The sequence below is a fragment of the Nycticebus coucang genome, chromosome 18 (assembly GCF_027406575.1).
Source record: "Nycticebus coucang isolate mNycCou1 chromosome 18, mNycCou1.pri, whole genome shotgun sequence".
Taxonomy (NCBI): Eukaryota; Metazoa; Chordata; class Mammalia; order Primates; family Lorisidae; genus Nycticebus; species Nycticebus coucang.
The window spans coordinates 80,093,168-80,121,160 of NC_069797.1; the positions used below are offsets into that span (position 1 = coordinate 80,093,168).

Consider the following 27,993-nt stretch of genomic DNA (forward strand, 5'->3'; position numbering starts at 1 on the left):
ACTGTGCAGTCTGCTAAGCACTGAGAAACAAAGGGGAATTTGGTGGTTAATTTCATGTGTTAACTTGGTGGGGCCAGTGCCCAGAAGTTTGGTCAAATTGTCTTGATATTCTATGAAGATGTTTTTGGATGAAGTTAATATTTAAGTCAGTGGACTCTGAATAAAGCAGATGGCCTCCACCACGTGTCTGGGCCTCATTCAGTCATTGGAAAGCCTTGATAGAGAAAACTGATTTTCCCTGAGAAAGAAGGCGGTCTGCTCACAGATGACCTCTGGGCTCAGCCTGCCAGCCTACCCTGCAGATTTTGGACGTGCACCTTCATAATTGCTGAGCCACTTCCTTAAAATAATCCTTTAGCTTGCAGGTGAGCAGGTCCACTACCTGAGAGGGTCCACCAGGGAGACAGCGCTGCAGAGCTGCGAGTCTGGAGGAGCCTTGTCCAGAAATGGATCCCGTGTCCTTGATTCGCACACGGAGGAGGGCAGAGCCATCCAGACCGAAGGGGCAGAGGGGACTGAGGACACAGAGGGGACCGAGGGAGCAGAGAGCGGGCGGGACGGAGCAGTCTGTGCTCGGGGAGGCGAGGCCAAGGGCGGCGCAGGGGCGGGAATTCCCGGGTCGGGTCGGTCTCCACTTTCACCAACGACCACGGTTCGCCCCTGGTGGGACCGAGTACCAGGTAAGCGGAAGGAGACGCGCGCGGTAAACGCTCACGTGGTCCGCCCAACCTCCCTGCTCTTCTGTGCGGCCCGCCCCTACCCGCCGCTCGTCCAATCCTCATGCTCGTCTCTTCGGCCGGGCCCGCCCCTGCCCGCCGCTCGCCCAATTCCCACGCTCGTCTTTAAGGCCGGGCCCGCCCCTGTCCGCCGCTAGTCCAATTCCCACGCTCGTCTCTGCGGCCCGGCCCGCCCCTGTCCGCCGCTTGCCCATTCCCTCTGCGGTCTCCTGCCGGCACTGCCACGGGAACCCGGGATCTTTGTCCAGCCGGAGGCGGGTCTGCGGCTGCGGCGGGAAAAAATGGAGGCGCTGCTGAGGCGGGAGCTGGACTGCAGCTCGGTCAAGGCCACGGGTCATACCGGGGGCGGGTGTATCAGCCAGGGTCAGAGTTACGACACGGACAAAGGGCGAGTGTTCGTGAAGGTGAACGCCAAGGCTGAGGTCAGAGCGGCCGGGCCTGGGCTCGGGGTTTGGACTGGAGGCGGGGTGTGGGCTGGGCTCAGGATCTGGTCTGGGTTGTGGGCTCGGTCTTTGGGTCTGGACTGGACTCCTTGTCAGGACTGGGATTCGGACGAGATCTGATCTGGTTCAAGCTCAGGGCCAGGCTCAGATCTGGGGGCCCGCGGGGTGCAGCTGGCACATGGCAACCTCCTCTGGCCGTCGTGTGGGGTCCAGCTTGGCAGGCTTGGCCACTCGGATCCCCAAGGTCAAGGGACCCGCAGGCAACAGGACGCTTGTCCGCCAGGTGCCCTCCGCGGCCCGGCAGCCCAGGAGCGGCCGGCATCCGCTGCACCAGCTTCCTCACGGCTGCAGCGTCTGTGCTGGAGACTGTGCCAGGTTTTCCTGTGGTGATTGTGGCCACGGTTTTGAGAAAATCCTTTATGTTTGTTGGCTGAGCTTTGATCAAGGGCAGGCAGTAGAAGCGGCCTGTCTGCAGAGATCAGAGCCCCTTCTGAAATAACATAGCTACTCCATTCTGTTTGCACGTGAACTGTTCTCAAAGGCCGTAGAACACGGGCTGAGCCTCGCTGCTGAAGTCGTGTCCCTGCTGTTCGCATGTCTTCCTTGCCAGGTTCAGTTGGGCCATTACTGGAAGGCACTGGATGGCTGTGCGGGTGATGCGCCCCAGGCAGGACTGGGCAGCTCCTCAGACAGCGCTGCCTCATGCCAAGCAGTGCGTGTTGCACAGCCTGCCTGTACTTTTTATCCTGTCTTTATAATTCATTCTTGCAGTTATTTAGATTTTCTTCTCGGAAGTGAACCCCACCTTCCACTATGTGGGATAATCTCACTCTGAAACTGGTGTTTTCTCAAGAACAGCCTTCAACCCCGTGTTCTACAGAGATCAGCTGCATGTCCTTTTGTACATTTGTTTTGTATGAATTTGGCAGCTATTTGTCCTTGAAGTTGCTCTTAGGCTGATTTACCCCAAGCAGTAAGTTGTAGCAGTGGTGTCCCTCCTCACATTTTGGATAAGGGCTTCTCTGTTTGGGATATTTACCCCCCACCTCCTTTTAAGTGGTATCTAACCTTTTCACATCTCTGTTTCCACCTCCACTGGCATTTGTAATAATTCAGTATTGGTGTTCTCAGAGGAAGCAAATGTTTTCCTTTGTCTAAAATGGAGCCACTGGAATAGCCGGGGGTTGTGGCGGGCGCCTGTAGTCCCAGCTACTCGGGAGGCTGAGGCAGGAGAATCACCTAAGCCCAGGAGTTGGAGGTTGCTGTGAGCTGTGTGACGCCACGGCACTCTACCCGAGGGCCATAAAGTGAGACTCTGTCTCTACAAAAAAATAAAATAAAATAAAATGGAGCCACTGGGTGATGCTTTGTAAACATTGTTATTCCACTGCTGTTTCTTGAGGTTCTTGTTACTTATTTCATCATTAAAGTCCTTTTTCTTTTGGCTAATTTTCCTCATGTGAGTGCCTTCTAATCCCTTGGTAAATAATTCCAAGACACTATTCTGTAGCTTGCTTTGCAATGTACTGTGTGAGTTCGGCCACTGGCCAACTTTTGCCAGTTGGGTGGGAAACAAGACTGTTATGCTCTACCTTCTAGGGTAGCGGTTCTCAACGCATGGGTTGTGACCCACAGGAACTGTATTAAAGGGCCACGGCATTAGAAAGGTTAAGAACCACTGTTCTAGGAGGTCAGGCTGTGTTCTTCTAGACCAGTGGTTCTCAACCTTTCTAATGCTGCAACCCTTTAATACAGTTCCTGTGGGTAGCGACCCACAGGTTGAGAACCGCTATTCTAGACTTTTAAAGAGGACTACCTGGTTGCTCTTCTGTTTCTTACTTCTGCAGGAGTTGAGCTGATCTGAGTTGTTTTTCCTCTGGTTATTCTTATCTGCTGTGTGGATACATGTGTAATCAGTTTTCTCTAGATCTTCTGTACCACTACACTCCAACAGATGCTTACTTTTATCTTGCACTTCAGTTTGAAACTTAGGGCCACATACAAGTAGATACTTCTGTGCAGAAGCCTTGGTTCTCCAGCTCATTCCCAGCCCCCTTCACCTCTTCCCTGTATTGTTTTTGATACTACCTCTCCCTTCACTCTCTACAACCAGCGCTCTAGGGAAAGTATGCCCCGTTGTTTTCCTTTTATTTTTTAAAGACAAATGCTTTGAAAATGCTGGGTAGGACCCACTTCATAAGAACTACAATGATAATAATACTATATATATATATTTTTAAACATTTTTTTTTTTTTTTTTTGGCCGGGGCTGGGTTTGAACCCACCACCTCCGGTACATGGGACCAGCATCCTACTCCTTGAGCCACAGGCACTGCCCTGTTTTTTTTTTTTTTTTTTTTTTGAGAAGGTGGTATAAAGACCCATGGCCACACATATTGTGAGCCCTGCAGAATCAGCAGCACAAGCTCCCTGAAGGCCAGAGGCAGGAGAGAGGGGAGCCTCTGCAGGGGAAATGCTGGCAGAGGATGTATGTCGGGTGTTTACGTGCCCTTTGTTTAGTTGCTGACTTGGTTTCACAGTTATGGTGCACTTTGTCACCCTTAGTAGAGTGCTGTGGTGCCATAGCTCACAGCAACCTCAGATTCTTGGGCCTAAGTGATTTTCTTGCCTCAGCTTCCCCAAGTAGCTGGGACTACAGGTATCCGCCACAACACCTGACTATATTTAGAGACAGGATCTCACTCTTGCTCAGGCTGATCTTGAACTCCTGAGCTCAGGCAATCCACCTGTCTTGGCTGCCCACAGTACCAGGATTACAGGCGTGAGCCACCATGCCTGACCTTATAGTAACACTATTTATAAAATGTTTAAAATAAACTCTGTGTTAGCTGCTGAGTTGATCATGACAACAAGCCTATGAAATTGGTGTCACTATTAACTCAGCTTTACAGATGAGGAAACTGAGGCACAGGGAGCTTAAGTAACTTGCCCAAGGTCACAGTTAGTAACTGTGAAACTAAGTGGAAGAATGTCCATGTGGCACTGTCCTAATAGCCCCAAACTGGAAGCCCAGTTATTCAGCAGGAGAATGGGCAGATGTGTTTTGCGCTTCTCGCCCATGGCCGTGTGGACGAGCTCTGCCTGGTTATGCACCAGGATAATAGATGCGGTGTGGAGTGGAGAGGCTAAGCTAGACCCCAGATGCTGTGTGACTCTGTGGAGTAATGACAAAGCAAGCAAATGTCAGATAGAGGCTGCCAGTGGGGGTTGGGGGACAGCGAACTTTGGGGAGAAAGAGTGTTTTTGGGTTGTTGTAGTATCTGCTCTCCCTATGGGCTGTGGTTATGCTGTGAGAAATCATCGGGTTGGACAATGGCGTGCTGTGCACTTCATGTACTTCAGTAACATTTCTGTAAAGAACATAAAAACAAGATTTTTTTTTTTTTTGAGACAGAGTCTCAAGCTGTCACCCAGGATAGAGTACTGTGGTGTTTACAGCTCACAGCAATCTCAAACTCCTGGGCTTAAGTATTCTCTTGCCTCAGCCTCCCAAGTAGCTGGGATCGCAGGTGCCCGCCACAGTGCCCAGCTATTTTTGTTGTTGTCATTGTCATAGTTGTTGCTGTCTTAGCTGGCCGGGGCCGGGTTCAAACCCTCCAGCCCCGTTGTCTGTGGCCGGCGCCCTACCCACTGAGCTATGGATGCTGCCTGAAAAGCAAGATATTTTGAAGGTGAAGAATAACCTAGTATGGGAAGTTAGGGAAGACTTCTTGGAGAAATTGAAACTGATAGTTATTTGAAATCTGAAGGGTAGGAAGGAAATGACTTGGCAAAAGGTGGAATAGCGTCCCAGCAGAGGTGCCATGGCATGTGGTAGCCTCGAGGCTGGAGGAGGCAGGAGCTGAAAGAAAACTGGGAGGCAGGAGTGAAGGAGAGTGAGTGTGTGCAGGGGAGGAACCTGGGCAGTGGCCCCAGATGAGGTGGCAAAGTGGGCAGGAAGGGGGAAGGTTGAATTTGCTTTCTAAAGGCATCACTGCAGTGAGCAGGGAGACCCAGTGGGGGACAGTCACTGTAGTCCAGGAGACTAGGATGGAGATGGTGGTGAAGATGAGATGGTTTCCAGTGCCGGCTAGAGGTAGCCTAGGACTTGGTGGTCCATTTAGGTGAAAAGTGACTCCAGGTTCCTGGCACATGCAGTTAGAGGGCCACTTACACCTGAGGGCCAGGTGAGCATGTGTTCTGTCTATAGAACAGGGTCATGGTTCGGGTTTTGTCTGGACATAGGCACAGTCCAACTCTGTGCTGGGTGCTTAGTGGGATAATAGTAGTCACATACTTTATTCTCTCTGGAGAGCCTGTGGATTCAACCATAGTTTACAATCACATTCCAGTCCTAGAAAGCACACACACTCTTATCCCTTTGCAACTTCGGAGCTTACAGCCTACTCTGCTGACAAGCACCTTTGAATAAACTGTCCTTGTGCATGGAGTCCTCAGTCAGAAGAGCCTAGGTGTGAAATTGTAACACTTGAAGAAAGTGCAGAACCTTCGTCCATGCACCCTCACTCTACCTCCACCTCTTCCTGTTGTTTTTCTGACAGGCAAGACGAATGTTTGAAGGTGAGATGGCGAGTTTAACTGCCATCCTACAAACAGGCACGGTGAAAGTGCCCAGGCCCATCAAGGTTCTAGATGCACCAGGAGGTGGGAGTTTGTTGGTGATGGAGCATTTGGACATGCGAGGCCTGAGCAGGTATTTCTTTTTTTTTTTTTTTGCAGTTTTATTTTTTTTTTGCCAGGGCTGGGTTTGAACCCCTCACTTCCAGCATATGGGGTCGGAGCCTTACTCCTTTGAGCCACAGGCGCTGCCCCTGAGCAGGTATTTCTTGATACTGTACCCACTCATCAGCTTTGTTTCTTCAGTTTCTTTTATAAGTAAAGCTTGAGGGCGTAATTTTGAAGAGGGTGGTATAAAGAACCCATGACCACATACATTGGGATCCTGCAGAATCAGCAGCATGTGCTCTCTGCAGGCCAGAGGCAGGAGAGAAGGGGGCCTCTGAAGGGGAAGTGCTGGCAGAGGACATATGTCTGGTGTTTGTGGGCCCTTTGTTTAGTTGCTGACTTTTGGTTTTGGTTTCACAGTTATGCTGCAAAGCTTGGATCCCAGCTGGCAGATTTACACCTCGACAACAAGAACCTTGGAGAGAAGCTCCTGAAGGAGGCTGGCACAGTGGGTATGGTGCTGTGGGGGGCATGGGGGTCCTGCTAGAGGGTCTCTTCAGTCAGGGTGGGCTCAGAGGTGGGCTGTGCTGTAGCCCCTGTGCAGTCAGACCCGTGCTGTGTCCCTTCAGGTCTGCAGGGCAGGGCACTTTCTGAAAGTGGTCAGTGTGATGGGCCGTAAATGTGTGTGCAGTCAGACACTCGCCGACTCACAACCCTGTAGCATTGTTTGCTTTTTGCGTCTCACTCCCCAGAAGAAAATCTCATCAAAGTTTCTACTCCTTTCTATTGTCAATGGAAAGGACCCCAAATTCTGTAAAATATTTGAAAGAGGTTTGTTGGGTTATAGTTCTATTTCATAAATTTTAGGGAGCTAGGGATTATCTATAAAGTAATAAGTGAATACATAGAAGGTGTATATTTGTCCTGAAAATGTAGACACCTCTGTGCAGAGGTTTATAGGTTATAGGTAGATTTAAACATTTATTGATTTGTAATTGGTTAAAGAATTAAAATTTTTCCTAAATTTAGGGCTTGGAATATTTTTTTTTTTTTGTAGAGACGGAGTCTCACTTTATGGCCCTCGGTAGAGTGCCATGGCCTCACACAGCTCACAGCAACCTCCAACTCCTGGGCTTAAGCGATTCTCTTGCCTCAGCCTCCCGAGTATCTGGGACTACAGGCGCCCACCACAACGCCCGGCTACTTTTTTTGGTTGCAGTTTGGCTGGGGCCGGGTTTGAACCCGCCACCTTCGGTATATGGGGCCGGCGCCTTACCGACTAAGCCACAGGTGCTGCCCGGGCTTGGAATATTTTTTTTTGGCTGGGGACAGGTTTGAACCCGCCACCTCCGGCATATGGGACCGGCGCCCTACTCCTTGAGCCACAGGCGCCGCCCCGGGCTTGGAATATTTTAAGGTAAGTCAGTTAAAGACAAGCTCCTGGACATATACTGAGACTTAGAGTGATCTGCAGGGCCTGAATTAATCCCGTCCCTAGAAATGGGCCCTTCAAATCCTACATGCCTCCTCTTTCTTAGTAGGCCCTGGGCCTATATGGAGGATGTTTGTAGTTTTGCAGCAAATGGTTTGTAGTTTTTGCAGATAGGGCCTGCAGGATTGAATAATTATTATTTATTTATTTATTTATTATTTATTTTGAGATAAAGTCTCACCGTGTTGCCCTTGGTAGAGTGCTGTGGCATCACAGCTCACAGCAACCTCAAACTCTTGGGCTTAAATGGATTCTCTTGCCTCAGCCTCCCAAGTAGATGGGACTACAGGTGCCTGCTACAGCGCCTGGCTATATTTTGTCATTGTCGTTGTACTGGCCCAGGCTGGGATTGAACCCGCCACCCTCCGTGTATGTGGCCAGTGCCGTAACCACTGTGCTATGGGCACCAAGCCAGGATTGAATAATTTTTTTTTTTTAGAGACAGAGTCTCACTTTATCACCTTGGTAGAGAATGCCATGACATCACAGCTCACAGCAACCTCCAACTCCTGGGTTTAGGCGATTCTCTTGCCTCAGCCTCCCCAGTAGCTGGGACGACAGGAGCCTGCCACAACGCCTGGCTATTTTTTTTTGTTGTTGTTCTTGCAGTTTGGCTGGGGCTGGGTTTGAACCCACTACCATCGGTATATGGGGCCAGCACCCTGCTCACTGAGCCACAGGTGCCACCCAGATTGAATAATTTTTAAATCCTCAAAATAAGAGGTAAACTCGGCTATTTGATATTTGTCTTGACTCTGGGAAAAAAAAGCAAAAAGAATCAGTAACTTTTTTTTTTTTTTGTAGAGACAGAGTCTCACTTTATGGCCCTCAGTAGAGTGCCGTGGCCTCACACAGCTCACAACAACCTCCAACTCCTGGGCTTAAGCGATTCTCTTGCCTCAGCCTCCCGAGCAGCTGGGACTACAGGCGCCCGCCACAACGCCCGGCTATTTTTTGGTTGCAGTTTGGCCGGGGTCGGGTTTGAATCCGCCACCCTCAGTATATGGGGCCAGCGCCCTACCAACTGAGCCATAGGAGCCACCCAGAATCAGTAACGTTTTAAGTAAGTTATCAAAAATATTTTAGTCCTGTTTATGACTTTATTCTTTCTTTCTTTTTTTTTGAGACAATCTTATTCTCTCACCCTGGGTAGAGTACTGTGGCATCATAGCTCATAGCAACCTCAAACTCTTGGATTCAAGAGATCCTCTTGCCTCAGCCTCTGGAGTAGCCGGGACTACAAGTGCCCACCACAATGCCCTGCTATTTTTAGAGATGGGGTCTCTTTCTCTGGCTCAGGCTGGTCTCAGACCTGTGACCTCAGGCAATCTACCCAGCTCGGCCTCCCAGAGTGCTGAGAGTACGGGTGTGAGCCACTGTGCCCAGCCTATGACTTTTTTCTTTCTTTTTTTTTTTTGCCAATGACTTTTTTCTAAAGAAGCAAATCTTAGCTGATTATAAACTGTTGTTTGAGAAGAATCAAAGTAAAATAATAATTGTCAGTGGATAATAAAAGCCTTCGAAAGCCATGGTTTAGGATACAAAGGAGATTTGGTTATTTTTGTGATATATGACAATTTAGCATAATAACTATAATTATTATTGCTAACGTATAATAAGATGTATTAGAATTTAAGAAATCTTATACAATTTGGAACAGATATTCATAATATATTTTTACAAGTATAACTTAAAGAAAGGTAAACACTATTTTATATTTGACAATGTTTCTTGTATGGTTTTAACATATGAAAGAAACCACCCTGTAATCCTAGCACTCTGGAAGGCCTAGGCGAGTGGATTGCCTGAGCTCACTGGTTCAAGACCAGCCTGAGCCAAAGTGAGACATCATCTCTAAAAAAATAGCCAGGGCGGCGCCTGTGGCTCAGTCAGTAAGGCGCCGGCCCCATATGCCAAGGGTGGCGGGTTCAAACCCAGCCCCGGCCAAACTGCAACCAAAAAATAGCCGGGCGTTGTGGCAGGCACCTGTAGTCCCAGCTACTCGGGAGGCTGAGGCAAGAGAATCGCTTAAGCCCAGGAGTTGGAGGTTGCTGTGAGCTGTGTGAGGCCACAGCACTCTACCGAGGGCCATAAAGTGAGACTCTGTCTCTACAAAAAAAAAAATAAATAAAAAAATAGCCAGACATTGTGGCAGGCGTCTGTAGTCCCAGCTACTCAGGAAACTGAAGCAAGAGAATTGCTTGAGCCCAAGAGTTTGAGGTTGCTATGAGCTGTGACATCACTGCACTCTACTAACGGTGACAAAGTGAGACTCTAGTCTCAAAAAAAAAAGGGGGTGCCGCCTGTGGTTCAAAGGAGTAGGGCGCCGGCCACATATACTGGAGGTGGTGGGTTCAAACCCAGCCCTGGCCAAAAACTGCAAAAAAAAAGAAAAAGGCAGCTCCCACAGCTCAGTGGGTAGGAGGGTGTCGACCACATACACCAAGGCAGGCAGGTTTGAACCTGGGCCGGGCCTGCTAAAACAATGACAACTATAACAAAAAAAAATAGCTGGGCATTGTGGCAGGTGCCTGTGTCCTAGCTACATGGAAGGCTGAGGCAAGAGAATCGCTTAAGCCCAAGAGTTTGAGTTTGCTGTGAGCTGTGACTCCAGGGCACCCTACCCCGGGTGACAGCTTCAGACTCTGTCTCCAAAAAAAACATCTGCATAAGAATTGGCCACGACTGCCTGGAGTCCTGGAAAACCTGGTGAGCATTTGAACCTTCTCACTCACAAACATGCAAGCAGAGGCACCGTAAACCACCTGGGTTGGGGAAGGAGAGTCTTCTCTTTGTCTTCCCTCATTTTGAGAGGATTTGTTTCTGATTTTTCTTTAAAGGAAGGAACTGCACTGCAGTCTGGGGTTTGGTGTAGTGATCAGAGCACGGGCCATGATGGGCTCCTGGGTGTCCCCCGCTGGGCTGTCCAGTCCCTCCTGTCTTAGTTTCTCTTCTTGGGGTTCTCATCTCTGATAGGCTCAAAGTCTTACCAGCTCTTGCATGTGTCTCCTGGAGCAGCCTTCTTCCTTTGATTGATTTTGGTCATCTAATCTTTTATTCAATTCCTTCTATTCATTTTGTTGGGGGTTTTCCTCTAGGGCCACTCTGTGTTGTGAGGAGTCACCCCAGACATTCAGACTCAGATGCCAGTCATGTGTAGGCGCCTTCAGCTGGGAGGAGTAAAATGCCCTCTCTCCTCAGAGCTAAGGGACTCAGCCTGTTAATTTATCTACAAGCAGGACGTTCAGTTTCCTCTTTTGCAAATGTGTGGAAAAGCTGATTGACATTAATTTGGAGAGGAAGAGGCAATGGAGAAGACCCTTTAAATGCACCTCCAAGTCAAAATTAGAATCCCAAACAACTTCCCTGGAAAAGAACCAGGAGCTCAGAATAATCCAGGACCATTGACCAGCAGTGGGAGATCTGTGCCTCAGAAGGACTTAGTAGTTTTACCCAGGAGAAGCTGGGAGTCAAGTGGCGTATTGAGGCCATGCCAGGACCCGGTGCCACGTTTGATACCCCTCTGGGGAGTTCTGGTCTTAGAGCCCCATGTTGTGCACCATCTTTTCAATGGAAAGGAACCTGAGCTCTGTAAAATAATTTAAAGAGGTTTATTTTGAACTGAGTATGTGTGAGTTTGGTCCAGGGAGCCACACCCAAGAAGCCTTGAGCAAGTGGTCTTGCCCTGGTAGTTACAGTTTGGTTTTGTACATTTCTAGGAGGTAGGAATTAACACATAAAGTCATAAATCAATACATCCAAGGTGTGGATTGCTTTGGCCCGAAAAGTCAGGACATCGCCAAACTGGGGCTTATAGGTTATAGGTGGGTTTAAAGACTTTTTGATTTGTAATTGGTTAAAGAAATGAAGCTTTCTAAAAAATATGGGATATTTTAAGTTAAGATAAGGAAGTCTGTTAATCAGATACAAGCCATCAGACGTAGACTCAAGTGAGCGCTTAAGTAAATTGATGACCTGCAGGTGTGGTTAACCTTTGCCTTCTGTGTCCTCAGGCTTGTTAGTGACTTTTTTTTTTTTTTTGTAGAGACAGAGTCTCACTGTACCGCCCTCGGGTAGAGTGCCGTGGCGTCACACAGCTCACAGCAACCTCCAACTCTTGGGCTTAGCGATTCTCTTGCCTCAGCCTCCCAAGCAGCTGGGAGGGTGACAGGCGCCCACCACAACGCCCGGCTATTTTTTTGTTGCAGTTTGGCCGGGGCTGGGTTCTGAACCCGCCACCCTCGGCATACGGGGCCGGCGCCCTACTCACTGAGCCACAGGCGCCGCCTTGTTAGTGACTTTTTATCTTATTGTGGCAAAAAATAACTCCAACCATAGAGCATAGATGGGCATGTCTGACCACCCTTCTCCTCATGGCGGGCAACTCAGCTTTCAGGGTATTTTTTGTTTGTTTTTGTTGGGGTGGGGCGGCCCCTTGGCCAAGAGGGGGTGTGTTCAGTTGGCTAGAATAAAATGTTTTATTTCAGTTTACAACATAAAAAGGGAAACCTTTAAACAGTGTCTTTTCTTCTAAGAACAATCATACCTGAGGCTAAAATGATGTCTCTGATCATTCTTAGTATGGTGTTAGCATTGAGGGAATATTCCAGAATTCTAACCCTGTGACACCTGCTAAGCTCCATGTGGGCCACAGGGTAACTGGAGGCCAACTCATGATGGTCAGACTGCAGGTAATGGAGAATCTGCCACACTGGGCAGGCAGGTCCCATTGGGCTGCCCCTCCCAACTCAGGGAGGTCATTTCATTGGAATTTTTTTGAGTTGGGGCCACTGTAAGGGATGGAGATCATTTCCCAGCACAGAGGTTTATCTGTCACAAATGGCACTCCATTTTCCATTGAAAACCATCCTTTCCGATGGGTTATGGGCTGGTTTTTTTCCCTCTCTATAGAATATCTTCCCTCCCTCCCTCCCTTCCTTTCTTCCTTCCCTCTGTCTCTCTCTCTCTCTCTTCTTTCTTCTCTTTCTTTTTTTTTTTTTTTTTTTGTAGAGACAGAGTCTCACTGTACCGCCCTTGGGTAGAGTGCCGTGGCATCACACAGCTCACAGCAACCTCTATTCTTGGGCTTACGCGATTCTCTCGCCTCAGCCTCCTGAGCAGCTGGGACTACAGGCGCCCGCCGCAATGCCCGGCTATTTTTTTATTGCAGTTTGGCCGGGGCTGGGTTTGAACACGCCACCCTCGGCATATGGGGCCGGCACCCTCCTAACCGAGCCACAGGCGCTGCCCCTTCTTTCTTTTTTTTTTTTTTTAACACTATGTCTGCCTCTGCCTATCTTCAGCCTTCTGGTGCCACTTCTGGGGGCAGTTGGTGTCATCTCTTTCTCTCTCTCCTTTTTTTTTTTTTTTTTTTGAGATAGAGTCTCAAGCTGTTGCCCTGGGTAGAGTGCGTGGCGTCATAGCTCACAGCAACCTCCAACTCTTGCAATTTTCTTGCTTCAGTTTTTCTATTTTTAGTAGATAAGGTTTTTTTTTTTTTAAATTTTTTTAATTTTTAATTTTTTATTAAATCATAACTGTGTACATTAATGCAATTGTGGGGTACAGTGTGCTGGTTTTATATACAATTTGAAATATTTTCATCAAAAAGGTTAACATAGCCTTCACGGCATTTTCTTTTCTTTTTTTTTTTTTTGTAACAAAGATGGTATCTATTTAATCTGTGCAAACAAAAACCCAAGATACCAAAATTTACCAAGTTCCTTACATTGCAATGTCTTGAGCTATTGCTGGTTGTTACAAATTCCTCACAGTTCTTGATGCTCCTTTTTACTTACTGAGCAAATGAGCATCAAATGGGTACCTGGTGTAGTCTCTTCGAGAAAGATATGAGCTTAAAAGTGCCTAAATATCATTGCAGTAAGCTCTTGGATTCTTTTCCAACTGATTAGATGTAGGCAAGTGTTGGTGCTGCAGCTCTGTAATTTACTTTTCCTGTGCCTGGCTGGTCCTCCACAGGGCCTTGTTCACTGGAGCACGGGGTGTGGGCAGGTGGTCAAGAGGAGCCATGATCACACTCAGCTGCCACTGCATGGTGATTCCCTGCAGAGTCTGCTGGTCCCTGTAGCAGAAGCCATTGTCCTCTTCCCCAATAGACCACATGCATTTCGTCAGGCGGCTGAGGTCCAGAACCACTGTGGGACTTGTGCCTGGCTGTAAGGATGTGCAGTGAGTCCCTCCTCTAGCTTCCTAATACTTTCATAACATCTGGGTATTAAACAACACAAGGTTGTAGAGAGTTTTAGGTTAAGATGACAGTACAAGGTAACTAGGATAATCTTTTCACATTAAATATATAAAATGAGATGAATAGAAAGTAACTCAAGGGCGGCGCCTGTGGCTCAGTGAGTAGGGCGCCGGCCCCATATGCCGAGGGTGGCGGGTTCAAACCCAGCCCCGGCCAAATTGCAACAAAAAAATAGCCGGGCGTTGTGGCAGGCGCCTGTAGTCCCAGCTGCTCGGGAGGCTGAGGCAAGAGAATCACGTAAGCCCAAGAGTTAGAGGTTGCTGTGAGCTGTGTGATGCCACAGCACTCTACCTGAGGGCGGTATGTGAGACTCTGTCTCTACAAAAAAAAAAAAAAAAAAAGAAAGTAACTCAAATTTATCTGAATGTATATAGGTGCATATATAGAGCATTTTCTTTTCTTTTTTTTTTTTTTTTGGTAGAGACAGAGTTTTTACTTTATCGCCCTCGGTAGAGTGCTGTGGCATCACACAGCTCACAGCAACCTCCAACTCCTGGGCTTGGGCGATTCTCCTGCCTCAGCCTCCCGAGTAGCTGGGACTACAGGCGCCCGCCACAACGCCCAGCTATTTTTTGGTTGCAGTTTGGCCGGGGCCGGGTTTGAACCCGCCACCCTCGGTATATGGGGCCGGCGCCCTGCTCACTGAGCCACAGGCGCCGCCCCTTCATGGCATTTTCTTAGTTATTGTGTTAAGTCATTTGTATTCTACATTTAGTAAATTTCACATGTACCCTTGTAAGATGCACCGTAGGTATAGTCCTACCAATCACCCTCCCTCCACCCATCTTCCCTCATCCCCTCCCCTCCCTATTCCCTTTCCTCATTTTCTTGGGCTATAATTGGGTTATAGTTTTCATATGAAAGCTATAACTTGGTTTCATAGTAGGGCTGAGCACATTGGATACTTTTTCTTCCATTCTTGAGATACTTTGCTAAGAAGAGTATGTTCCAGTTCCATAGGAGTTTTGTTTTTTGCTCAAGCTGGTCTCAAACTCATGAGCTCAAGCAATCCACCTGCTTCAGCCTCCCAGAGTGCTAGGATTACAGGTATAATCCACTGTGTCTGGCCTCTTTTTCCTTTCTTTCTTTTTTTTTTTTTGAGACAGAACCTCACTTTGTCACCCTGGGTACAGTGCTACATTGTCACAGCTCACAGGAACCTCAAACTTTTGGGCTCAAGCAATTCTCTTGCCTCAGCTTCCCAAGTAGCTGGGACTACAGGCGCCCAGCCACTTTTAGAGATGGGGTCTCGCTGTGGCTCACGTTGGTCTCGAACCTGTGAGCTCAGGCAATCCACCCACCTTTGCCTCCCAGAGTGTTAGGATTACAGACATGAGCCAACACACCTGGCCTGGTGTCTTCTTTTTTGTTTTACTCACAACCACACTAACAAGGATAGTGTCTGTTGGAAGATGCTCTGCTCCAGGGATTCTGAGGATCCTTGGAGGTCAAGGCCCTGCTTACCTCTGTGAGGAAGCAGTGTGGTGAGGCGTGTTGAGGTCAGGTCGGGATGCCTGTGATGTCTTCGCAGGGGGACTAACTAGTTGTCTTTCTTTTTTTTTTTGAGACAGTCTCACTATGTCATCCTGTGTAAAGTGCAATGGCATCACAGCTCACAGCAACCTCAAACTCTTGGGCTTAAGTGTTTCTCTTGCCTCAGCCTCCCAATAGCTGAGACTACAGGCACCCGCCACAATGCCTGGCTATTTTTTTGTTGCAGTTGTTTAGCTGTCCCAGGCTGGGTTTGAACCTACCACCCTCGGTATAGGTGGCTGGTGCCATAACCTCTGTGCTACCAGTGCCGAGCCATAGTTGTCTTTCTTGTTTCCCTTCTGCTTGCAAGGGAAAGGAGGTGCACAGGCAGACCGGCCCTTTGTGGACCAGTTTGGGTTTGATGTGGTGACGTGCTGTGGATACCTGCCCCAGGTGAGTGGCACAACATCTGCTTCCACTTTGCTGTCAGGTCAGCTGTCCAGACAGCGGGGGAAAAACACCCTCTTCCTTTGATGTGAGATTTATTAAGTCATTGTACCCCTTTCTTTGGGGACTTTTAAGAAGTTGGTGTGGGGCGGCGCCTGTGGCTCAGTGAGTAGGGCGCCGGCCCCATATGCCGAGGGTGGCGGGTTCAAACCCAGCCCCGGCCAAACTGCAACAAAAAAATAGCCGGGCGTTGTGGCGGGTGCCTGTAGTCCCAGCTGCTCGGGAGGCTGAGGCAGGAGAATCGCGTAAGGCCAAGAGTTAGAGGTTGCTGTGAGCCGTGTGACGCCACGGCACTCTACCCGAGGGCGGTACAGTGAGACTCTGTCTCTACAAAAAAAAAAAAAAAAAAAAAAAGAAGTTGGTGTGGGGTGGCGCCTGTGGCTCAGTCGGTAAGGCGCCGGCCCCATATACTGAGGGTGGCGGGTTCAAACCCGGCCCCGGCCAAAATGCAAAACAACCAGAAAATAGCCGGGCGTTGTGGCAGGCGCCTGTAGTCCCAGCTACTTGGGAGGCTGAGGCAAGAGAATCGCTTAATCCCATGAGTTGGAGGTTGCTGTGAGCTGTGTGAGGCCACGGCACTCTATCGAGGGCCATAAAGTGAGACTCTGTCTCTACAAAAAAAAAAAAAAAAAAAAGAAGTTGGTGTGAGCTTTACCCTCCCTTGTGCTAGGGAAGCCTGGAGAAACAGAAGGACTAGCAAATGGAATGCTGGCCTCAAGGTAGGCAAAATTAGAACATTTTCAGAAGTTTTTTTTTTTTTTTGCTGTTTTTATGGCCAGGGCTGGTTTTGAACCCGCCACCTCTGGCATATGGGTTGGCGCCCTACTCCTTTGAGCCACAGGTGCCGCCCAGAAGTTTTTTTTTTGTTGTTGTTGCAGTTTTTGGCCAGGGCTGGGGTATGACCCCGCCACCTCTGGCATATGGGGCAGGCACCATACTCCTTTGAGCCACAGGCACCTCCCCAGTAGTTTTTTTTTTTAAACATGCCAAAGTCTCAAAGACAGCACAATGACAAGGGGCTGTAACTTTCAGCGTAATGATTTTGTGGTCAGCTCCCCTGGGAATTTCAGTCTGGGGATTCTGCTTGTTGCCCGATAGACGTGGATAGATGGGGTGGCAGTTCTGTGCCCAGAGGAAGGTCAGCTGGGGTCCTTAGGAGGGGACACTGGTAAATCTGAGAAACCCTCAGGGTGTTCTGGTAGGCATGGTGGCAGCCTAAGATTTTAAAGTGTTGTGGGAAGTTGTCTAGAGACCTTCCTGGGGCCGTGCGTGGCCCTCTCTGGTTCTGTCTGCTGCACCCCTTCTGCCTGTCCCCATGGTGTGTGCATGTGCCTGTGACACTGTGGGTCCTGACATCACTTCTTGCTCTGCTCTTGTGTGTTTGTCTGGGTAGTCCACACCTATGCCTAGGATGTCCCCTTCCAGCACCCTTTTGAACAGGGCTGCACATGACATCCCACATCATCACTCTGGAGAGGGGTTGCTCCTAGTCAGCAGTACATGTGAGATCAGGAAGGTCAGCTAGCTCTGGCCTCTGAATCGTGTGAATGCAAATTATAAGAAATGTCTCTAATTCTGCATTCCACAGAGGCATTCTGGAGCACCCCGCCTCCAGTTCTCCAGGGATGGTATCTGGGTCTCAGGGTATCCAGGTGGCTCTGTGCTGCCTGGACGTCCCTCAGCCTCTTCAGCCTCCCGTGACCACTGCCCCATCCCACTCTGTCCCTGCAGCCCTTTATGCTCTGAGACCCTGTGGGTATTTGAGCCTCCTTTGGTTCTGGAGTCTCCAGGCAACCCTGCCTCCCCTTCGGTGTCCCCTGTGCAGGTGAACGACTGGCAGACGGACTGGGTTGCCTTCTATGCCCAGCAGCGCATTCAGCCCCAGATGAACATGGTGGAGAAGGAGTCAGGGGACAGGGAGGCCCTGGAGCTTTGGTCTGCTCTGCAGGTGAGCCGGGCCCGTGTACCCAGTGCCTACAACATGTCCCACTTGGCCCTGGTGTGGGAAGCACCTGGGCTGGGCCACCTCAGAGTCTGGTTCTGAACGGGTTATAGTGTCCCACCCTCATGCCCTGTGTGTCAGAGTGCAGGCAGCTGGAGCAGGACTTGGAGAGACTGCACCGTTGTCACGCCTGGTCACTTTGCTAAGGTCCATTTCCCCCCCTGCAGCTGAAGATCCCTGACCTGTTCCAGGGTCTGCAGATTGTCCCCGCCTTACTCCATGGAGACCTTTGGGGAGGAAATGTAGCGGAGGACCCCTCTGGGCCTGTCATTTTTGATCCAGCTTCGTTCTATGGCCACTCGGAGTATGAACTGGCAATAGCCAGCATGTTCGGGGGCTTCAGCAGTGCCTTTTATAACGCCTACCACAGCAAAGTCCCCAAGGTACCAGGATTCGAGAAACGCCTTCAGCTGTATAAGCTCTTTCACTACCTAAACCACTGGAATCATTTTGGATCAGGGTATAGAGGGTCCTCCCTGAGCATCATGAGGAATCTTGTCAAGTGAGGCTGCTTTCCTCCCGGGGTGGGGGGCACGAGGGGTTGGGGCCTCTCTCTGGAGTGTGCTAGGGCCTGAGACCAGGTGCACCAGGTCCCCCAGGGTGCAGTGGCCCTGCTGTCCCTACAGGGTCCTCACCCTGAACTCTTCTGTGTTTTTTACATGGCTAGAGGGGCTTAAGACCAACTTAGTTGCTTATTTCCAAGCCCTGTAAAGCAGGTAACATCTCAGAGGAAAGGTTTTGTGTTTTTAAAAGTTTTGTGTTTTTGTGTATACTTTGTTAGACTTCAGAGCTAGATGGAGCAGCACTAGAGGTATGTCCAGACAGAGAGACCTGTGAAGGTGAGTGGCACTGAGCCATGTGGCTGCTGCACAGGTGCAGAAAGCATGAGAGAGCTCATGATGTGTGGGCAGGGCATCTAGTGTGCTGGAAAGTGGCCTGCTGAGCACTGCTGCCCTGGGGCACTGATGCTGCCTAATGTGTAGGACTTGGGTCCAGGCAAGAAATCACCCTACTGAAGGCGTCTCACAATGACCACTTTCAAACTCAAGCACATTCCCTTTTCTTTCTGCATCATCACTGGACTGTGCCACAGGCTGTGCAGGTCTGTGCTCTAATCTTGGGTGCAACCAGGCTGCTGGCCTGCGGTGTAGTGTCCTTGGGTGCATTCAGGAGCCTGGAACCCCATCCTGTGTGCTGTTTTCTAAAGCTTGCTGAGTTGTCATTCCTTTGCAACATATAAGATAAATTAGTATGTTTCCCTCCTATATTGTAGAGAAATATTTCATGAATGACACTGATACTAATAAATCCTTTTGCATAAAAATTTGAATAAACTTTGAGTGATTTCAATAATACATGAGACTGTATTTCCCTCATTTATTGTAATTTAGTGTTTATCTTAGTTTGCTGGAAAACCTTAGTGATATATTGTGACAAAAAGTAGTTACAACTATTTCTTTTTTTTTTTTTTTTTTTTTTTATTTGGCCGGGGCTGGGTTTGAACCCGCCACCTCCGGCATATGGGACCGGCGCCCTACCCGCTGAGCCACAGGCGCCGCCCCTACAACTATTTCTTAAAAGAGCAATATCTGTCCTGTTTTCTTGTTCTAATAAGAGGATGGCACACAGTTTCAAAATAAGAGCCAGCACAGCTGTGTTTACAGTGCTTGAGTAGAGCAGCAGCAGTTAGCTGCTCTCTCATTCACCCTGTGGGATTCTGAGAACAAGGGGAGAATGGAAATAACTGTAGAATTACATTTGGAGGAGGAAGCCCAGGGGCGATGGGTCTGACCCAGGGTTTGTGAAACACCTGTGTTTTGGAGACAGCCAGTCATGTCCCTTAACTGGGCTGAGGTTGTTTTCTCCCTTGTTTGTGTGCTGTTTCCGTGTCACAGGTCAGGCACCTTCAGCAGAATTCAGCAGCAGAGGGAGTTCTGTTAGAGCCTAAGCCGTGGCAGGGCAGCAAGGATGTGAGCAGTTTTGGAGTTTCAAACCCGGTGATTCCTAGATTGCCATTTGCCAGGATTTCAGCTTCTTTACTACGACCCTGGGCAAACTGATAATGTTTCCAAGGAAAATGCCCAAACGGGTGCATTTACCCCGCACAGGGCTTTACCAAGTAACACAAACTTGGTTTCCAGGATGGTTTTGGTTTTGGTGCTGCCAGACCTGAGGCCTTCCGCAGAGAATATTATTCTACAACCAAAACCACTTCACAAGCACAGCCCAGGGTGCTCCTTCTGGTCACGTAGGAGCAGAGAGGTCAGCGGCCAGGACATAGCAGGTGGAATGTGTATTTGCTTAGCCTGAGGAGACTCAAAAAGAGTCTCCATTTCATATTCCTGCATTTCACAGGAAACATTGCTTAGAATCCCACAGAACAGGCAAGTGCCTGGGCAGCATCAGGAAGCCAGAGTTGCTGGCTAGGCAAAGGGCCTTTAGGCTCCCAGCGGAGTTGCCCAGAGGCCCTGCTGGGCTTGGAGGGCATGAGGCAGCCTTCCTGGGGGTGGTGGTCCAGGCTGCGGAAGTGGGGCTGGGCTCCCTCTTCTAACAGAACCCTCTCTGGGCTGTGTACAGCTGACCGTACCCCATGATGGGACCTGGATATCATCCAGGACGTTCCAGGTGATGAGAGCCAGGGCTAAACCTGTCCCCAAACACTGGCAGCAAGGACATTTGCCTTCCAGAGGTGGCCACTGTGGAAATTGAGGGAGAAGGTGTGTGGATGTGTGGCCAGCACTTAGCAGGTATATGACACTGCCATGTGTCAGCTTTCTAAACTTTGCAATTGTTCATGTAATTAGTTAATTTTTAATTTTTTTTTGAGACAGAGTCTCAAGCTGTCACCCTGGGTAGAGTGCTATGGTGTCACAGCTCACAGCAACCTGAAACTCCTGGGCCCAAGCGATTCTCTTGCCTTAGCCTCCCAAGTAACTGGAACTACCGGTGTCTGCCACAAGACCTGGCTAGTTTTTCTATTTTTTAGTAGAGATGGGGTCTTGCTCTTGCTTGGGATGGTCTCAAATTCCTGAGCTCCAGCAATCCATCCACCTCTATAGAGGATTAAACATCATACTTACTACAACAGCCACCAATATCATAACTGAGGAATTACTGAGAACAAGACATTCTCCTGGCAAGCCCGGAAATCTCTTGTGACTTGGAAAGCAAGCCACCAAGTAACTCAGTAATCCTGGAGGAGCAAAGTTCAGGCCTGTAGTAGTAAGGCTAATGTTAAGCGTTAAGCATTTTGTGGCAGTTCCTTGAAGGATTAGTGGAAAAAAATTGCATGTAGTATTTTAGAGATCATTCCCTTGCCACCCTTGAAGATCATTTCCTTGAGTACATACTTTCTTGACACCTATGAGATCATTTCCCCAAGCATGCAGCCCCGGCATGTCTTTGCTTAGTAATCTTTCTGCCATAATGTATCTTGTCAATAAAAGGACTCTGCAAGAAGTGCTCAGTGCTATCCTGCACCTATGGTTAGCCTCACCTCTTGCAGCGTGCACTGTCAATCTGTGTCTCGTGTGATCATTTATGTGGTCACGACACACCTCAGCCTCCCAGAGTGCTAGGGTTACGGGTATGAGCCACTGAGTCTAGCTGCAATTCTTTTTTTTTTTTTTTGTAGAGACAGAGTCTCACTGTACCGCCCTTGGATAGAGTGCTGTGGCGTCACACGGCTCACAGCAACCTCTAACTCTTGGGCTTATGCGATTCTCTTGCCTCAGCCTCCTGAGCAGCTGGGACTACAGGCACCCGCCACAACGCAATTCTTCATTTTAAAATATCTATTTTGTACCTAACTTTGTGTCCATTATCACATATATTTTATGTGTGTGTGTGTGTATATATATATATATATTTTTTTTTTTTTTTTTTTTTTTTTTGAGACAGTGTCTCACTCTATCACCCTGGTAGAGTGCCATGGTGTCATATCTCATAGCAACCTCAAAATACTGGGCTCAAGTGATCCTTCTGCCTTAGCTTCCTGAGTAGCTGGGACTACAAACACCCACCACAATAGCCAGCTAGTTTTTCTATTTTTAGAAGAACAGGGTCTTGCTCTTGCTTTGGCTGGTCTCAAACTCCTGACCTCAAGTTATCCTTCCGCCTTTGCCTTCCAGAGTGATGGGATTACAGGCATGAGCCACCTAGCCTATGTGTGTACTTTTTCATAAAAGTTGCCACAATGAGACAAGCTTTAGGCCCTCAGTCTCCCGGTCTGTTCAGTGACCTTTGTGGTCTATTCTGTCCATGTAGCCCACATGCTCTGTCAGGGATGAGCTTCCCAACTTTCTGTGGCCAGTCTTGGGGCTGGCCAAGCCAGAGTAGGTGGCATAGTGCACTGGGATGGTGCATTGCTCTGGCCTCACTCAGTGGCTCCTTTACATCTCAAACAAGAACCTGAGCTCCAGACATAGCTCTGAGGCTCCTTGGTTAAGCAAAGACTTGAAAGAGGTTCGTTCCTTTCAGGGTAGCTGTGATCTGGGAAGCTTTGGGCTAGATGTCCAAGGAAGGGGGCAGCTGCCCTGAGCCCCCATCCAGTACCTTTATTTTCTCAGATCTCATATCTGGCATCTACAAAATGGTGTATTTTGCATCCTTTTTTTTTTTTTAATTAAATCATATCTGTGTACATTGATATGATCATGGGGCATCATTCACTAGCTTCACACACTTAATCTAAGAAAAATACCTAGGAATATACCTAACAAAGGAGGTGAAGGACCTTTATAAAGAAAATTATAAAATCCTAAGAAAGGAAATAGCAGAAGATATTAACAAATGGAAGAACATACCATGCTCATGGCTAGGAAGAATCAACATTATTAAAATGTCTATACTTCCCAAAGCAATCTACCTCTTCAATGCCATCCCTATTAAGATACCAACATCGTACTTTCAGGATTTGGAAAAAATGATTCTGCGTTTTGTATGGAACCAGAAAAAAACCCTGTATAGCTAAGCAGTTCTTAGTAATAAAAACAAAGCTGGGGCCATCACCATACCAGATTTTAGGCTATACTACAAAGCCACAGTGGTCAAGACAGCATGGTACTGGCACAAAAATAGAGACATAGACATTTGGAATCGAATAGAAAACCAGGAAATGAAACTAACATCTTACAACCACCTAATCTTTGATAAACCAAACAAGAACATACCTTGGGGGAAAGACTCGCTATTCAATAAATGGTGCTGAGAGTACAGTTAAAATACAGTTATATTTTATATACAGTCACATATAAAAGACTGAAACTGGACCCACACCTTTCTCCACTCACAAAAATTGATTCAAGGACTTAAATTTAAGGCATGAAACAATAAAAATCCTTAAAGAAAGCATAGGAAAAATACTGGAAGATATTGGCCTGGGGAAAGACTTTGTGAAAAAGACTGCCATGGCAATTGCAACAACAAAAATAAACAAATGGGACTTAAACTGAAAAGCTTCTGTACAGCTAAGGAGACAACAACCAAAGCAAATCGACAACTTACACAATGGGAAAGGATATTTACATATTTTGAATTAGACAAAAGCTTGATAACTTGGATCTACAGAGAACTCAAATTAATCCACATAAAAAAAGCCAACAATCCCATATATCAATGGGTAAGAGACATGAATAGTACCTTCTCTAAAGAAGACAGATGAATGGCTAACAAACATATGAAAAAATGCTTATCATCCCTAATTATTAGAGAAATGCAAATCAAAACCCCCCTGAGATACCATCTAACCCCAAAGAGAATGGCCCACATCACAAAATCTCAAAAATGCAGATGCTGGTGTGGATGTGGAGAGAATGGAACACTTTTACAGTACTGGTGGGACTGCAAACTAGTACAACCCTTTTGGAAGGAAGTATGGAGAACTCTCAAAGAACTCAGGCTAGACCTCTCATTTGATCCTGCAATCCCATTACTGGGCATCTACCTAGAAGGAAAAAAAACCTTTTATCATAAGGATACTTGTACTAGAAATAGAAAAGTAACCTCAATCAGTAACCTCTCTAGTAATTTCAATCAGAAGTGATAAAGGGGAATTTACCATCGCCAAAATGTGGAAACAGCCTAAATACCCACCAATCCAGGAATGGATTAACAAGCTGTGGTATATGTACACCATGGATTACTATTCAGCCATTAAAAAAAACGGAGACTTTACATCTTTTGTATTAACCTGGATGGACGTGGAAGACATTATTCTTAGTAAAGCATCACAAGAATGGAGAAGCATGAAACCTATGTACTCAATTTTGATATGAGGACAATTAATGAAATTAATGACGTGGTGGGGGAGGGTAGAGCAGAGGGAGAAAGGAAGAACAAGAGAGGGAAGGAGGGAGGGGGTGGGGCCTTGGTGTGCGCCACACCTTTTGGGGGCAAGACACGATTGTAAGAGGGTCTTTACCTAACAAATGCAACCAGTGTAACCGGGTTTCTTGCACCCTCAATGAATCCCCAACAATAAATTAAAAAAAAAAAAAAAAAAGATGCCCCCTTAGGTTGGAGACGCCTAAGTGGTGAGCAGCCTCTGAGAAGACAGAGCCAAAGGTACTTTGGCCAGACAACATCTGTGAGCTTTATTAACCAAGCTGGTTTTATGGAAGGGCCAAAGGCTCTGGGAGCTGGCTGTTCCATGGCCTACTTCGGCTCTAACCCTGAAATGACTGATCCATGGCTCAGTGTCACTGTCAGGCAGGTCACGAACCCTGTGGCCTCAAGGTGTGGCCTGAGCATCCCTGAACACGGGGAAGTGGGAGTTTCCAGGGGAACTGGCAGAAGAAACAGCCCTTTCTGACCTGGCCTCAGAAGCCACGATCATCACCTCCACCATCTCCAGTTGGTTCCTGGAGGCCAGTGGAAGGCAGGGTGTTGGCCCCACCTCTGGACAGACTGAGGCAGAGCACTGCTGAGCAGCAGGTGGCGGGGCACCCACCATCCCTAGCTCGCCCTCAGCTGGAAGCCCATCCTGCCACTGCATCTGTTCTCCTTCTGGAGGCTTTTCGGGTCTTCTCTGTGTCACCAGGGTTTGAAAATTCCCCAGGGAGGTATTTGGGGTGAGTCTATTGTTATCCTCTGGATAGGCCTGGTGGATCATTTTAGCATGGAAACCTGGTCCTCCAAGCCTGGGGCACTGGCTGGTTCTTTATAATTTCCTCTCTCAGCTTTCTCCTCTGTCTTTTGGGATCCAACTGCTTGGTCCGAAGTTGGTTCTCTCTACTGTCTTCCCACAGCCCCTTGTAACTTTCTTCCTCCAGTTCAATAGTCTGTACACATCAAAGTCCATGCAGAGAACACCCAGGTGCCCAGGTCATTCAATGAGAACAGGTGCACGAAGAAAGGGGTATGCAGGTGCCAGGGTGGGGAGGCCTTTATGTTGGGAGCTAATAAGGGCCATTGTTGGGGGCAAGACAGTTTCTTAAAAGATTAGTAGGGTGAATTTTATGGTGTGTAAGTGACAACACTGTTTTAAAATATCTGTATTAGCCATGTGCGGTGGCTCACAACTGTAATCCTAGCACTAGCAGTTTGGGAGGCTGAGGCAGGCAGATCACCTGAGCTCACAGGTTTGAGACCAGCCTCAGCCAGAGCGAGACCTCGCTCTAAAAATTGCCAGGCATTGTGGCAGACGCCTGTAGTCCCAGCTAGTTGGGAGGCTGAGGCAAGAGAAATGCTTAAGCCCAAGAGTTTGAAGTTGCTGTGAGCTGTGACACCATGGCACACTACTGAAGGCGACATAGTGAGACTCAGTCTCAAAAAAAAAAAAAAATATATATATATGTGTATCTTGGAGATTTGGGGTTCAGCATAAAGGCAAACCGGAGGCGGAAATCCGGGAGGCAGGTAGAGGACTGGAGGTTTCCATGTGAGCAGGCCCAGGGCATTGGGATGGGTGAGGTCAGGGTGCTAAGGGACAGGGACAGCATGACCATTCAGTCCACATAGTCCACTGACAGCCATGTCCAGTTCCTGCAGCTTCTCTTTCACACCCAACTTCCACCAGTGCCCTCCTAATGGCCTGGGGGCTGCCCTGTCCCACTCTGTAACAAGGGGGCCTACCTGGCTTTGGCCAAAGGGGAGCCCAAGAGGGGAAGGGAGGAAGGGAGGAACGTGAGATCAGGGCTTTGTCCTCCGTGAAGGCCACACCCTGGGGCTGAGTGGGCACTGCCTAGCTCCCAGGGCTTCCTCACAATCTGCCCACCTATTTCCCAAGCCCTCCTTGAATTGTTCCAGCTCAAAGGTGCCTGGTCAGCCCTGCTCAGACATCCAAGCAGCCCTAGAAAATGGGGGGTGGCAGCAGTGCAAGGTTGGCAACAAGCTGGAAGGACAAATTCTTCTATTAGAGAAGGTAGAAAAGCATGCTTTTGGTGCATTTTCATTAAAAGGATGCAAAATAGGAATATTATGCAGCCTTAAAGAAAATGGAAACTTTACCTCTTTCATGTTTACATGGATGGAGCTGGAACATATTCTTCTCAGTAAAGTATCTCAAGAATGGAAGAAAAAGTACCCAATGTACTCAGCCCTACTATGAAACTAAATTAGGGTTTTTACATGAAAGCTATAACCTAGTTACAACCTAAGAATAGGGGGAAAGGGGAAAGGGAAGGGAGGGGAGGGGAGGTGGGTAGAGGGAAGGGGATTGGTGGGATTACACCAGCGGTGCATCTTACAAGGGTATATGTGAAACTTGGTAAATGTGGAATGTAAGTGTCTTGGCACAGTAACTGAGAGAATGCCAGGAAGACTATGTTAACCAGTGTGATGAAAGTGACGAAAGTGTGTGATGAAAGTAAGCGATTCTCTTGCCTCAGCCTCAGTCCCCAGTAGCTGGGACTACAGGCGCCTGCCACAACACCCGGCTATTTTTTTGTTGCAGTTCGGCCGGGGCCGGGTTTGAACCCGCCACCCTCGGTATATGGGGCCGACGCCTTACCGACTGAGCCACAGGTGCCACCCGAGGTTACTTTTCTATTTCTAGTTAGTCTGGCCAAAGGTTTATCTATTTTATATATTTTTTCAAAAAACCAACTCCTTATTTCATTAATTTTCCGAATGATTCTTTTGTTTTCAATTTCATTGATCTCTGATTTAATTTTGGATATTTATTATAAGGGACCTTGTCCCTTCTGCTGGGTTTAGGCTTAGATTGTTCTTTTTCCAATTCCATAAGATGGCTTGTAAGTTTGTTGATGTACTCTTTTTCTGTTTTTCGAATGGAAGCATCTGAAGTGATAAATTTTCCTCTCAAAAACTGCTTTTGCAGTATCCCACAGGTTTTGGTAGCTTGTGTCTTCATTGTTGTTATGCTCAAGGAAGTTAATGATTTCCTGTTTTATTTCTTCCTGCACCCATCTGTCATTCAACAGAAGGTTGTTTAATTTCCATGCCTTTGTGTGGGGTTGAACATTTTTGTTTAAGTTGAGTTCCACCTTTAGTGCCTTGTGGTCTGAGAAGACACAAGGTAAAATTTCAATTCTTTTGATTCTGTTGCGGTTTGTTTTGTGTCCTAGGATATGATCAATTTTGGAGAATGTTCCATGGGGTGATGAGAAGAATGTATATTCTTTATCTTTACGATGAAGTGTTCTATATGCATCTATCAAGCACAGTTGTTCTAGGGTCTCATTTAAGTCCTTTATATCTTTTTTTTTGTTGTTGTTCTTTTCATTTATATTCTTATGTGTTAATCAAAATCTTTCATAATTACATTTAAAGTTCTTTTTTGGGGGGTTGCTCTGTGGACTTCACCCTGTCACTTAGATTTAAAGTATTATGTAATTTCCCATGAAATATAGGAAACTTATAACACTATAATTATGTATAGGTCCCATAATTTGTGCTAATGTTATTACATTATATTATAATTTACATGTTATAAACCCCACAATATAGTATTGTAATTGTTACTTATTGTCTTAAACAAGGTCCCTTATATCTTTAATTTCTGTTTAGAGGATCTGTCCAGCTCTGTAAGAGGAGTGTTAAAGTCCCCTGTTATTATGGTATTATAGAATATCATATTGCTCAGACTAAATAAGGTCTGTTTCAAGAATCTGGGAGCATTTAAACTGGGTGCATAAATATTTAGAATGGAAACATCTTCTTATTGTATTTTTCCTTGACCAATATAAAGTGATCATCTTTGTCTTTTTTGACTTTAGTTGCTTTAAATACACAGGTATCTGAAAATAAGATCGCAACTCCTCTTTTCTTCTGAATTCCATTTGGCTGAAAAATTGTCTTCCAACCCTTAATTCGGAGTTTTAATTTGTCTTTTGAAACTAGGTGTGTTTCCTGCAGACAGCAAATGGGTGGCTTGTGTTTTTTAATCCAGTCAGCCAATCTATGCCTCTTCAGTGGGGAATTCA

The 27,993-nt window shown here is 47.4% G+C and overlaps 1 protein-coding gene across 3 annotated transcripts; it reads left to right on the plus strand.

The window, feature by feature from the left end:
- Positions 1 to 210: 210 nt before the first annotated feature.
- FN3KRP (fructosamine 3 kinase related protein) lies at positions 211 to 18,957 on the plus strand. 3 transcript variants are annotated; one of them, XM_053569274.1, is made up of 6 exons: positions 211 to 365; positions 5,743 to 5,894; positions 6,287 to 6,378; positions 15,470 to 15,552; positions 17,432 to 17,554; positions 17,776 to 18,957. In XM_053569274.1, the coding sequence occupies exons 2-6, from the start codon at positions 5,752 to 5,754 to the stop codon at positions 18,112 to 18,114; spliced, it is 780 nt and encodes a 259-aa protein (XP_053425249.1). In that variant the 5' UTR covers positions 211 to 365; positions 5,743 to 5,751; the 3' UTR covers positions 18,115 to 18,957. The 3 variants fall into 3 exon arrangements, with proteins under 3 accessions (XP_053425249.1, XP_053425247.1, XP_053425248.1); XM_053569272.1 differs by lacking the exon at positions 211 to 365 and adding an exon at positions 929 to 1,159; XM_053569273.1 differs by lacking the exon at positions 211 to 365 and adding an exon at positions 929 to 1,141.
- Positions 18,958 to 27,993: the final 9,036 nt, after the last annotated feature.

Excerpts from the sequence above, each read along its gene's own strand:
- FN3KRP (XM_053569272.1), top strand. The coding sequence starts at position 1,019 with ATGGAGGCGCTGCTGAGGCGGGAGCTGGACTGCAGCTCGGTCAAGGCC. Across the intron at positions 6,379-15,469 it reads GAAGGAGGCTGGCACAGTGG|GGAAAGGAGGTGCACAGGCA; the intron begins GTATGGTGCTGT and ends TCTGCTTGCAAG. Across the intron at positions 15,553-17,431 it reads GCTGTGGATACCTGCCCCAG|GTGAACGACTGGCAGACGGA; the intron begins GTGAGTGGCACA and ends TCCCCTGTGCAG.